The following is a 13,617-nucleotide window of genomic DNA, read 5'->3' as shown; positions in this document are numbered from 1 at the left end:
TGAACTCAGCTCTGGATCAAGTGGACCTAATAGATGTCTACAGAACTCTCTACCCCAAATAAACAGACTATAAATTGTTCTCAGTGCCACATGGCAATTATTCTAAAATTTACCATGTAATTGGAAGTAAAACACTCCTCAGCAAATGTAAAAGAACTGAAATCATAAACAGTCTCTCAGTGCAATCAAATTAGAAGTCAGGATTAATAAACTCACTCAAAACCACACAATTTCATGGAAACTGAACAGCCTGCTCCTGAATGACCTCTGGGTAAATAATGAAATTAAGGCAGAAATTCAAAGAAGTTCTTTGAAACCAATGAGAACAAAGAACGTAGCAAAATATCTGGGACACAGCTAAAGCAGTGTTAAGAGGGAAATTTATAGCACTAAATGCCCACATCAGAAAGCTACAAAGATCTCAAATTGACACCCTAACATCACAATTAAAAGAGTTAGAGGCAAGAGGAAACTAATCCAAAAGCTAGCATAAGGCAAGAAATAACTAAGATCAGAGAAGAATTGAAGGAGATAGAGACACGAAAAACCCTCCAAAAAAATACATCCAGAAGCTTGGTTTTTTTTTTGAAAAAATTAACAAAATAGATAGACTGCTGGCTAGACTAATAAAGAAGAAAACAGAGAAGGAAGAATCAAATAGACCCAATAAAAAATGATAAAAGGGATATCACCACTGATCCTACAGAAATACAAACTACCATCAGAGAATACTACAAACACCTCTATGCAAACAAACTAGAAAATTTAGAAGAAATGATTAAACTCCTGGATGCATACACCTTACCAAGACTGAACCAGGAAGAAGTTGAATCCCTGCATAGACCAATAACAAGCCTGAAATTGATGTAGTAATTAATAGCTTACCAACCAGAAAAGCCCAGGACCAGATGGATTCACAGCTGAATTCTACCAGAAATACAAAGAGGAGCTGGTACCATTCCTTCTGAAACTATTCTAAACAATTTAGAAGGAGGGACTCCTCCTTAACTCATTTTATGAAGCCAGCATCATCCTGGTACCAAAACTGGGAAGAAACACAACAACAACAAAAAAACTTCAGGCCAATACCATAGATGAACACTGATGTAAAATCCTCAGTAAAATACTGGCAAACCGAATCCAGCAGCACATCAAAAAACTTATCCACCATGATCAAGTCGGCTTCATCTCTGGGATGCAAGGCTGGTTCAACATACACAAATCAATAAATATAATCCATCACATAAACAGAACCAAAGACAAAAACCACATGATTATCTCAACAGATGCAGAAAAGGCCTTTGATAAAATTCAACATCCCTTCATGTAAAAAACTCTCAATAAACTAGTTATTGATGGAACAGATCTCAAAATAATAAAAGCTATTTATGAGAGATCCACAGCCAATATCATATTGAATGGGCAAAAGCTGGAAACATTCCCTTTGAAAACTGGTGCAAGACAAGGATGCCCTCTCTCACCACTCGTATTCAACATAGTATTGGAAGTTCTGGCCAAGGCAATCAAACAAGAGAAAGAAATAAAGGGTATTCAAATAGGAAGAGAAGAAATCAGGTTATCTCTGTTTGCAGACGACTTGATTTTATATTTAGGAAGCCCCATCATCTCAGCCCCAAAACTTCTTGGACTGATAAGGAACTTCAGCAAGGTCTCAGGATACAAAATCAATGTATAAAAATCACAAGCATTCATTTACACCAACAATAGGCAAGCAGAGAGGCAAATCATGAATGAACTCCCATTCACAATTGCTACAAAGAGAATAAAATACATAGGTATACAGCTATCAAGGGATGTGAAGGACCTCTTCAAGGAGAACTACAAACCACTGCTCAAGGATATAAAAGAGAACACAAACAAATGGAAAAACATTCTATCCTCGTGGATAGGAAGAATCATGATCATGAAAATGGCCCTACTGCCCAAAGTAATCTATAGATTCAATGCTATTCCCATCAAACTACCATTGACATTCTTCACAGAATTAGAAAAACTATTTTAAATTTCATCCAGAATCAAAGAAGACCCCATATAGACAAGACAATCCTAAGCAAAAAGAACAAAGCAGGAGGCATTATGCTACCTGACTTCAAACTATACTACAAGGCTACAGTAACCAAAACAGCACAGTACTGGTACCAAAACAGACATACAGACCAATGGAGCAGAACGGAGACCTCAGAAATAACACCACATGTATACAACAATCTAATCTTCGTCAAATCTGACAAAAACAAGCAATGGGAAAATGATCTCCCATTCAGTAAATGGTCCTGGGAAAACTGGCTAGTTATATGCAAAAAACTGAAACTGGACCCCTTCCTTAGACCTTATACAAAAATTATCTCAAGATGGATTAAAGACTTAAATGTAAAACCCAAAACTATAAAAACCCTAGAAGAAAACCTAGGCAATACCATTCAGGGCATAGACATGGGCAGAGACAAAAATGCCAAAAGCAATGGCAACAGAAGCCAAAATTGACAAATGGGATCTAATTAAACTAAAGAGCTTCTGCACAGCAAAAGAAACTATCATCAGAGTGAACAAGCAGCCTACAGAATGGGAGAAAATATTTGCAAACTATGCATCTGACAAAGGTCTCATATCCAGAATCTATAAGGAACTTAAACAAATTTACAGGAAAAAGACAAACTACCCCATCAAAAAGTGGGCAAAGGATATGAACAGACACTTCTCAAAAGAAGACATTTATGTAGCCAACAAACCTATGAAGAAAAGCTCACCATCACTGATCATCAGAGAAATGCAAATCAAAACCACAATGAGATGCTATCTCGAGCCAGTTAGAATGGCAATTATTGAAAAGTCAGGAAACAACAGATGCTGGAGAGGATGTGGAGAAATAGGAACGCTTTTACACTGTCCGTGGGAATGTAATTAGTTCAACCATTGTGGAAGACAGTATGGAGATTCCTCAAGGATCTAGAACCAGAAATACCATTTGACCCAGCAGTCCCATTACTGGGTATATACCCAAAGGAGTATAAATCATTCTGCTATAAAGACACATACACACATATGTTTATTGCAGCACTGTTTACAATAGCAAAGACATGGAACCCACTCAAATGCCCATCAATGATAGACTGGATAAAGAAAATGTGGTACATATACACCATGGAATACTATGCAGCCATAAAAAGGAACGAGATCATGTCTTTTGCATGGACATGTATGAAGCTAGAAGCCGTCATCCTCAGCAAACTACCACAGGAACAGAAAACCAGACACCACATGTTCTCACTCATAAGTGGGAGTTGAACATTGAGAACACATGGACACAAAGGGGAAACAACACACATCAGGGAATGTTGGGAGGTTGGGGGTGAGGGGAGAGAACTTAGAGGATGGGTCAATAGGTACAGCAAAAGAAAAAAGAAAAACAAATTGACAGAAAAAATGGTAACAAAAATAAAAATAGGATAGTTTCCTTTTGGCTTACCTGAAGTGGCTATTTTAGCTATTAGTTCAAATATTTGTAAATTTTAAAATCTATCAAATTTTCTAGTGACAGCATGTAGAAGAGAAAGTTATTGAAAAGTCAGTTAGCCAATTTTTCAGACTGCAAATCACATATGTAGAATTATGGTTGTCTAGAAGTATGTTGTTTATGTTTATCATCAGTATATTTTTATAAGACAACTCATACATAATTAGAAGTAGTAACAGCTACATAAAATAGAGCATTTTCATTTAAAACAATTCTGATGGGGTAGGATGGAAGGAAGAAAATTTTGGTAGAATTTAGCTGGTTTCTAAGGAAGAGTAGAAGAGAAAACTGCCTCAGAAAAAATGAATAATGTGCCTGCAGTTTTAAACCTGAGTCTGAATACGTACATTTTGCTTAGAGCTGTGTGGAATCTGGGAAGCAAGTCTGTGTTTTCACTTTATGCACTGTTGGTTCTATTAATGAAAGCCACCAGGTGACTGGCAGTTTTCGGAGCCAAAGAAGCCTGTGTGTAGGATCTAGGGAGTCAGGTTTGAAAAAAAGATGTCAGCGACTTAAGACCCGTGTCACGTGACTCCCTCTACTTGCCAGCACTGAGGCTGTGGATCAAATTTCAACTCCAGGCAGTCCTTCCAGCCATGTGGGTTCAGCGGAAAGAGAAGCAAAACCACTCTTCCTAAAATGTTAGAAGCTGCTCTTCGCTTACCTTGGGGCCTTTGGATTGGGAGCTGTTTTTCACATCAAAGAATATGTGCTGAATGGAATTTTAGTATTTTGCTGTCGTTTTAATATTTTCGTCTGGTCTTCCTCAGTTCTTCCAGACGCTTCCTGAGAGAATGGGGGCAGGAGCTCTAGCCATCTGTGTAAGTATAGGCCTTCTTCTGTCTTCTGTGTTCACTGCCAGTTTTTAGGAGAGGGCCTTGCCTTCCTTGTTTTGATGAGATGTTTGTGTAACTTATTTTTCCTTCCCAGGAGGTGGGGAAAGATTTGTTACTTAAATTCCTATCTACTTAAATGGGTATTAGGCAGGATTTGGGATGGCATTCAGCATATTTGTGCACTTTAGTTTCCAAAAAAGGTGAAAGATGCATGCTGATTTATTCCGTTAAGTCAACTTGATTTAAAGTAGAGCACTTTCAAGCATTTTAGACTTTCTTGTCCCTGAATAGTTAAACATGAATGCTTCATTATAGCTATTAGAGAAATCTTGTGGCTAGCTTGAGAAGGAATTGAAGTAACCATTAATTTATTACTTTTGAGTATGTGTGTGACATTTTTCTGTTTTATATTTCTATTTTCGTTTAGTAATTCTGGAGTTTCTGTTTCAGCATGGTTGCTGAAAGTGATGGTGGAGAAGCTCAGTTGATAAATGTTTGTGTATCCTTGAACTGTAGAAATGAATGGTTGTTATAACACAGTAGCATTAATAAATAACACTGAAATAAAATCCTTGGGAAAATGTGCATATTTCTGGAGTTTTAGAATTTTTCGAATTTATGAATTTCTAAATTATTCTGCTGGTACTTGTACAAAACCTTTTGTAATAATCAAAAATTGTCAATTATATAATTTGCAGAATGCTGTAATTTAAATTTTGATTGTACTATATACAAAATGCATATATCTGTATGAGAATTACACATATTTATGTTTCAAGTTGCTATTGTATTCCATAGGGACATTTTATTTTCTAAAATGTATTAAATGAGAAATATCTTCTTCCTTATTATCACCTTAACTGCTCACTTAAAAAATCACACTCAGGCCAGATCCTCTTTTTTTGTGTGTGTTTCAGAAAGAGCTGCAATTTGCTGTAGCTTCTGATGGCATTCTGAAGTGTTTAGAAATATCTGAGCAATTTTTGACACACAGACACCAAATGGTCACCAAATGGTCACCAGATGGTAGACCAGCCCTGTAGATTAAGTTTTCTTAGTGAAACTGCAGGATGACCTTGTTTCCAGGCTCAAAACTTTTCAGCACCCTGTGTGTCACTCTGTCTTCCTTTTAACTCTGAGGCTTAGTAGCATCCAGGTATCCATGTGGTTATTCTTTTTTTATCACCCCAAAGAGTTTCCTTCAAAATCTGATTTATCTATGTGTAAAATACTGACTTTTATTTTACTGCAGAGGTGGCCTTTCTATTTTTCTAGCTTTATAAAAGAAACAATATAGAGCTGAAAATGTGTAGAATGAGGCAGCGGGTAGGTCATGAAGATTGGTAGTCATCTCTGATTGTCTGATTAGATCTTTACTTCTTTCCCTTGACCTGCAATATATTGATCTCTACCTTGACTGGAATGCACACTGACTCATGTATAAAACTTTATATTTTCCCTTAATTTATATCCAAAGCATGTATAAAATTTCAGTTAAAGTTGACATAAAAATCACACAGTGTAAGAGATTATTCACTCTGGTAGATGAGTAATTCTCAATCATTTCTACCCTTCTCCTTAAGGTTGGCCTTTGATTGTGCTGTCTCGGTTTTACTGTAGGAGGAAATACATTTTCAACAGTTGTACCATAGCATATCTGGAAAAAGATAGCTTTTGGAGAACAACAAAAAAAATTTTAAACATCGTGACAAAAAAAGGGAGAACTAAGTCACACATTAATACATTCAATGAGCTGATACACTACTTTTTTCTTTGTGTAGGAGTGAAGAGAAAGCTTTTCCTCTGCCCTTTCTGCAATTTTATTGAAACAATTGGCAATAGATTAATAGGAGAAAAAGAGTTACAAATTTATTAATATGTATATGGATATGAGAGCCCCTCAAATATGAGATTCAAAGAAGGGCCAGGTGGTTGAAGCTTAAATGCCTTCTTTTTGGGGAAGAGAGAAGTAGGGAGCTGCAGGTAATTTTAGAGAGGTAGTAAATAATTTTTAAAGTGAATGAATGGGTTCAAAGAGCATGGCCTGGGACAGCGTTTCCCTGAGCTATGGTGAGGTGGTGGAAAGGTGAGGGGTGGAACTTCACTGTGAATGAAGGTTGTGTTTTTATGCAGATAAAGTCTCCCAGCCAATCTCTTGGAGCTGTCCTCAGAAGAATAGATGAAAAGTCAGTGTGGATATGGTGACAGCTTTTAGTCTCTTTTCTGATGGTTAATTGTTCATGGTTATTTGATGAGATTCTCAGGAAGTAGATCTTAAGACAATTGCATTTCTTTTGGAAAGAAGCTTCCTTAATCGGATAAGGAAATTCCAGAGAGAGTCACTCTCAGTGCTTTAGGAAAGAAAAAGAGAGACTGAGGGCAGGGCAGGAGAGTGGAAAGGCAGAGAGAGACCTTGGTTCTGAGGCTTATTTCTGAGACATTTTAATTAAAAATACCCAGCATGCCAAAGCACCATATTTTGGGGTATAGCTTTTTGAACCCCAACATTTAGGACTTACATACTTATACATATATGTAGCAACTACTGAAATATCCTGCTGCTGAAGATATTAATACTTCAGACAGTATAATGAGTACTAGATATTTGTAGTACGTACGCGTGTGTGTCTGTGTGTGTCTGTGTGTATCTTTGTGTGTCTGTATGTGTGTGTGGACTCTTGAAGTGGGACACAAATTGGTTCCAATAAACTCAGTTTCTATGTCCATTGACTAACCTACTTTATCTTCCTCATTTCTTTTCTTTTTTAAACTCTTTGCCATGTTGTTAGTGTTAAGAAATTTTGCTGCTCATGATACTGTTGTAGGCTCAAAAATGTATTGCCAATCATGTGTACAAAGAAAATTTAGCTGCTTTACTGTAACAAATCTATTTTATTTTCAGTAAACCACCTATTCTGAGGTGGTGTAGGGAATTACAGTTGCCAGTTCATGTTATTTTAGTCTCTTCTAGTTTTAAATGTCACTTTTGGATGATTCTGTTTCTCTCAGGTGAATCCTGAGTCAGATTTTCTGCTTCTCCTGGTGTTCTATCCAATGTGGCATCAGGATATATTAAAGATTGGTGGGCTGAAAGTGGGAGTTTGCATATTCTAGTGGATGAAGAAGGAGGAGTTGAAATGCATGTGTAGATTCTTATACTCTGGATATTATGATTTCTGGTGAATTTAGGTCTCAAATCTATGACTGGTCAATTTGTGAATTGGTTCTCTTGGTAATACCAGTGCCTAACAGTCCACCCCACCTGATTTGTCCCCAGTTCATGCTGGTGCTGATAATTTCAAGAATGTCCTAGGCCTCGTAGCCTTTCTCTCTAACTTGGGGACCTCTGCTTCTGTAGTCTTACCACCTGGTACCATCAACTACCTTCCATGTATCCCATAGCGCAAGCAGGAACGTACAGTCGCGTTACAGAAAGGTCATATACCAAATTAAAATATGCCATTCATGGGATTTATTGAATCAACTTAAATCACAGCAAGAAGAAAGAGGAAAAGGATGAGGTTAGGTTTATCTTCTTTGACAGGGCTTAAGTGGGAGGAAAGGACCACACTCCCTGAATTCTGTGTTATTTAACGTTCGAATGTCCTGTTGCTCTTGCCTTCTGTGCCACATCAGCCTTTCCTGATCATGGTAATTATCAGTTCATGGAAAGATGTATGGCAAACACCATTCTGATGAGGTCACAGATGGAAATGAGGAACATGTTGTTGGAAACTGGAGGAAACATGATTTTTTGTTATAAAGTGGTGAAGAATTTGACTGAATTGTGTTTGTGTTCTAGTATTTTGTGGAAGGAAGAACTTGTGAGCAATGAAATTGGATATTTAACTGAAGCAATTTCTAAGTAAAGTGCTGAAATGGTGGCTTGGTTTCTCCTCACTGCTTGTAACTGTTTAACTGCTTATAGTTTACTCAGAAGAATAGATGAAAAGTCAGTGTGGATATGGTGACAACTTTTAGTCTCTTTTCTGATGGTTAATTTTTCACGGTTATTTGATGAGATTATAGTTTAAGCAGTTTCCTCCCCCTTGGTTTCTCCTGGCTGGCATATGGTTCTTTGTACATATGTGAGAAGGGATAAATGACCTAAAGATGGAGTTGTTAATCAGAAAGGAAGCAGAACTTAAAGATTTGGAAAATTCTCAGCCTATCGATATTATTAAAAATAAGATAGCCAGTGGGGAGAGAGAGTTCTAGGTGGGGAACACTAAAAGTGTGGCCAAGCCATTGTTTTATAAGGAAATTAATATGTATCAGCCGTGTCAACAGAAGCCAGGAGGTATTCTCCAAGATAACGAAAGAATTACCCCAAAGGCAGTTTAAAAATCCTCAGAGCTATTACTCTCATCCCAGGCCCAGAGTGCAAGTTCCTTGAAGGAAGAGTAGTTTCAAAGGAGGGACTATTGTGCCTGGTGCTTGTGGGACTTCAGAAAGTGCTACCCAGGGGGTGGGGGGATTGGGGAGGGATAGCTTTAGGAGATATACCTAATGCTAAATGATGAGTTAATGGGTGCAGCACACCAGCATGGCACATGTATACATATGTAACTAACCTGCACATTGTACACATGTACCCTAAAACTTAAAGTATAATAATAATAAAATAAAATAAAGTAAAATAAAATAAAATAAAAAAGAAAAAAAAAAAAAAAAGAAAGTGCTGCCCAGAACCTCCTTACATCTTAGGCTCAGCTCCCACACTCTAGTGCCACACTTTATAGCTGCCCCATTGTGGCTCCAAAAGGCCCAGTGAAGCAAGGTGGCTGCCCTTCCAAAGGGTACAGGCAGCAAACTTTAGTGACCACATAGAGCTGTCTCTGCCGGTGCCCAGAGTGCATGAGACATAGTAGCCTGGCTGCCTCTACATAGATTTCAAGGATGGGACCAACATTTCACAGAGCCACAGTGTGAGATTTAGGCAGAGAGTTGCTGCAGGACCAACCCACCAAAGCCATGGGGGCAGGAGCACCTAGAGACTTAGGGGCTCAACCTCTGCCCAGCAAAGATGTGGAGGCAGGTCCCAGTGGCCTGAAGGTCAGAGATTGAGCCAAAAAGGATTATTCTTGAGCCTTAAGGTCTAATGAAATTTGTTCCATTGGGTTTTGGATTTTTCTCAGGACCTGCCATTCTTTTCTTCTTTTCTATTTCCCCTTTTTGAATGGGAGTGTTTATCCTATGCCTGACCCACCTTTGTATTTTGGAAGCACATAACTGGTTTGATTTCACAGGCTCACAGCTAGAGAGGAGTTTGCCTCAGTATGAATTGTACCTTGAGTCTTACCCATAGTTGATTTAGATGATATTTAGATGAGATTTTGGATGTTAGACTTTTGAGTTGATGCTGGAGTGAGTTAAGATTTTAGGGACTGTTGAGATGGAATGAATGTATTTTGCATGCGAAAAGGATATGAATTTTGGAGGAACAGAGGTGGAATGCCATAGAGTAAATGTTTGTACCTCCAAAATTCACATGTTGAAACCTATTCTCCAATGTGATGATATTTGGAATTGAGGACTTTGAGAGGCGATTAGGTCATGAATGTGATGCCCTCATGTATGGGACTATTACCCCTATAAAAGAGACCCCAGAGAGTTATTTGACCCCTCTTCCATGTAAAGAAACAGCAAAAAGATAGCCATTTGTGGAACCAGAAAGCCAGCCCTCATTAGACACTGAATCTGTAGGTGTCTTGGATCTTGGACTTCCCAGCCTCTAGAACTGTGAGAAATAAATTTCTTTAGTTTATAAGCACATCCAGTTTATGGTATTTTTTGTTGTAGCAGTCTGAACAGATTAAGACAGTCTGTTAAGCTACTTCCTTGCATATTACCCATATGTAGTTGTATCTGTCCTCCTCATTGTTTCTCTTGTTCTCTATTTAGTAGAATCAAATTTTCTTAGGTAGTACAACAAACAAATATTGCATAAGTTCAAGATTCAAGACCATGATGGTTATCTTTGTAGTTCTTTTTTTTTTGGAGATAGGAGTCTTGCTCTGTTGCCCAGGCTGGAGTGCAGCAGTATTATCTCAGCTCACTCTAACCTCCGCCTCCTGAGTTCGAACAATTCTCCTGCTTCAGCCTCCTGTGTAGCTGGGATTACAGGCACCCACCACCACACCCAGCTGATTTTTGTATTTTTAGTAGAGACAGGGTTTCACCATGTTGGCCAGGCTAGTCTTGAACTCCTGGCCTCAGGTGATCCACCCGCCTTGGCCTCTCAAAGTGCTAGGATTACAGGTGTGAGCCACCATACCCGGCTTTAGTTCTAGTTTGATGTTTGGTATCAGATTCATCCCACGCAGACTACAGTTAGGTTTTCTAAATACCAAGATTAATTTCTTGATTTTTGTAAAAAAAAGCTGTTTTTTATTTGGAGTTTTAGAAAGAACATGAGTTCTGTCCAGGCACAGTGGCTCACACCTGTAATCCCAGCACTTTGGGATGCCAATGCAGGTGGATCACTTAAGGCCAGGAGTTCAAGACCAATGTGGCCAACATGACAAAACCCCATCTCTACTACAAATACAAAAAAAAATTAGCTGGGAGTGGTGGCACACACCTGTGGTCCCAGCTTCTCAGGAAGCTGATGCATGAGGATCTCTTGAACCCGGGGGCAGGGTTGCAGAGATCATACCACTGCACTCCAGCATGGGTGACAGAGCTTGTGAGACTCTGCCTCAAAAAAAGAAAAAAAAAGAGAAGAAGAGGAAAGAAAGAACATGAGTTTTGTTTGGAGACTTCCATACCTGGCAAGTCCTGGTTTTCGTCACTGACTACACTCTGATCCTAGTCATTAGTAAGCAGTGTGGTGCTATCTTGATAGATTTTAGGTAATATCTGACCATCTGTTCAACTTCCCTGTACTATTTGTCTTTCTCAGTAGCAGACTGTAAAGTTTAGACAGAGAAGATCGTATCTTATTTGTATTTCTTGCCTCTTGCTCTGGGCTAGACAGTAGTAGTTGTTAAATTAATGTTGCTCAAAACAGAATCCCATTCTCTAGATTTAGAAGTTTCACCTAAGTGTATTTTATTTTTAGATAAGTCATTGGAAGACCAAGGACATGACTGTAAAACATTTTATCTTGGCTGGGCATGGTGGCAGGTGCCTGTAATTCCAGCTACTTGGGAAGCTGAGGCAAGGAGAATCACTTGAACCTGGGAGGTGGAGCTTGCAGTCAGCTGAGATGCACCACTGCACTCCAGCCTGGGCAACAGTGCAAGACTCCATCTCAAAACAAAGCAAAATAGTAATACAATAGAACTCAGTCAAATGTTTTATTCTATGAAAAATGTAGACAGTGGCAATGAAAATTATATGCTAAACAGTTGTTGAAAGAGAATTTTGATATAAAGTTGCCTTATAATAAGCAATTAATTTACTTTTGTGGTTAAATTCCAAATATTTCTTTAATGTTTAGGAAGGAAGTTTTAGTTAAAATGTAAAGAAATGATGTCACAGGTTTTTTTTTCCTGTGGTTTACACTGTAAAGAAATCACATAGGCCTAGTTTTCAGCACATTTGACTTTTCTGAAACTATATATAAACAAGTGAGTCTTCGCTTAACACTGTAACGCTGTAATTCTCCTACTGCATTAAGGTCATTAGTTTTCAATGTGTCTTGGTAATTTTTTTTTTTTTGAGTTAGGGTCCTGCTTTTTCGCCCAGGCTGGAGTGCAGTAGTGAGATCATAGCTCACTACAGCCTCAAACCCCTGGGCTCAAGCAATCCTCCCACCTCGCCCTCCCAAAGCACTGGAATTATAGGCATGAGCCACTGCACCCAGCCCGAGTCGTTGTAATTTTATAAAAATTCAAAACACTATTCTGTTTTTAACTTTACATTCCAGTAAATGTGTTGAGAAATGATGGCAAGAATAATCTTTCCAAGAACATTTTTTCAGATTTAATTCATAGTGACCTCCTACAATATGGTTCTTTTCTGTTTAAATCGTCTTTGTCTTTGTTAAAACTGCCAAAAATGATGAACAAAAGATGTAAAATAGTGACATTAATAGCTTTCCACCTTTTTCCAAATAACCAAAGGATTCTAAGTGTACAAATGTTTCTGTGCTTCCAGGTTTTTTGTACATTAGTGTAGCAGTAGTAATCACTTAAAAGTGACCCACTTCAAAAGTTATCTATTTCATCTAGAATTATTGAAAAGCAATAATATGTTATTAGACTGAAGAATATGGAATCTTTAAAAAATTTTAATATTAATATATTATTTCTACTGACAGTAGTCTTATTTTGACAGGAAGTTACCAAGCACTTGTTGACTTTCTTTTCTGTTTTATCAACAGCTCTTTTGAGGTATAACTTACATACCATAATGTATATTCATTAAAACTGTACAGTTTAATGACTTTTAGTAAATTGACCAATTGTGCAAGCATCACCAAAATCCATTTCTAGAACATTCCCACCATCCCTCCCCACCCCCACAGGACAACCACTAATTTGCTTTATGTCACTATACGTTTGCCTTTTCAGGACATTTGATATAAATGGAACTTACATGTTCTCTTGTGATCAGGTTTTTCACTTAGCATAATGTTTTTGAGGTTCATTCATGTTGTAGCATGTATTAGCATGTCATTTTTATTGTTAAATAATATTCTGTTTATGATATATCACATTTTATTCATTCACTGATAGATCCTTGGGTTGTTTCTGATTTTGATTATTATCAATAATGCTGCTAGGAACATTAATATACAAATCAAGTCTTTCTGTGGATATGGATTTTCATTTCTTTTGGGTAGGTACCTAGGAGTAGAATTATCGGGTTGTGTGGTAATTTTGCATTTAACATTTTAAGAAACTGCCAACTTTTTCCAAAGTGGTTGTACCATTTTATATTCTCACCAGTGATGAATGAGGGTTCTAGTTTCTCTATATCCTTGCCAACATATAGTATTGTTAGTTTTTTTCTTATAACCATTGTAGTGAGTTAGTAGTGCTATCTCAATTTCTTCATGACTAATGATATTGGGCATATTTTCATATGCATATTAGCCATTGTATATCTTCTTCGGCTAAATGTGTTTTCATATTTTTTGCCTGTTACTCAGTTGTATCATTTTGGTTTTATTGAATTATAAAAGTTCTTTATGTTCTGGATACAAGTCCTTTATTAGATACATGATCCACTGTGTGTGGGGTTTTTGTCCTCTCTTCCAAATCACCAAAGCCGCTAGTTTTCACCGCTGGCTCCCCC

At 37.7% G+C, this 13,617-nt stretch overlaps 1 protein-coding gene across 16 annotated transcripts in view; it reads left to right on the top strand.

Annotated features, from left to right (window-relative positions):
• The window catches only part of FAM13A (family with sequence similarity 13 member A), a 379,627-nt gene that overhangs the window by 49,707 nt on the left and 316,303 nt on the right, over positions 1 to 13,617 (top strand). For 4 of the 16 annotated variants that reach the window (XM_024356174.3, XM_063809675.1, XM_009448019.5 and 1 more), the window contains exon 1: positions 4,109 to 4,356. The exons of 6 other annotated variants lie outside the window; for them this stretch is intronic. In XM_024356174.3, the coding sequence (XP_024211942.1) occupies positions 4,330 to 4,356 (27 nt within the window). In that variant the 5' untranslated portion in view covers positions 4,109 to 4,329. Of the gene's footprint in view, positions 1 to 3,915; positions 4,357 to 13,617 lie in introns of those variants that run through there. 6 more of the 16 variants (XM_009448016.5, XM_063809682.1, XM_063809678.1 and 3 more) reach the window with 6 other exon arrangements.

Source organism: Pan troglodytes, chromosome 3 (assembly GCF_028858775.2).
Source record: "Pan troglodytes isolate AG18354 chromosome 3, NHGRI_mPanTro3-v2.0_pri, whole genome shotgun sequence".
NCBI lineage: Eukaryota > Metazoa > Chordata > Mammalia > Primates > Hominidae > Pan > Pan troglodytes.
Note: the sequence above shows the minus strand (reverse complement) of the source record. Positions and strands in the feature narration are given on the sequence as shown.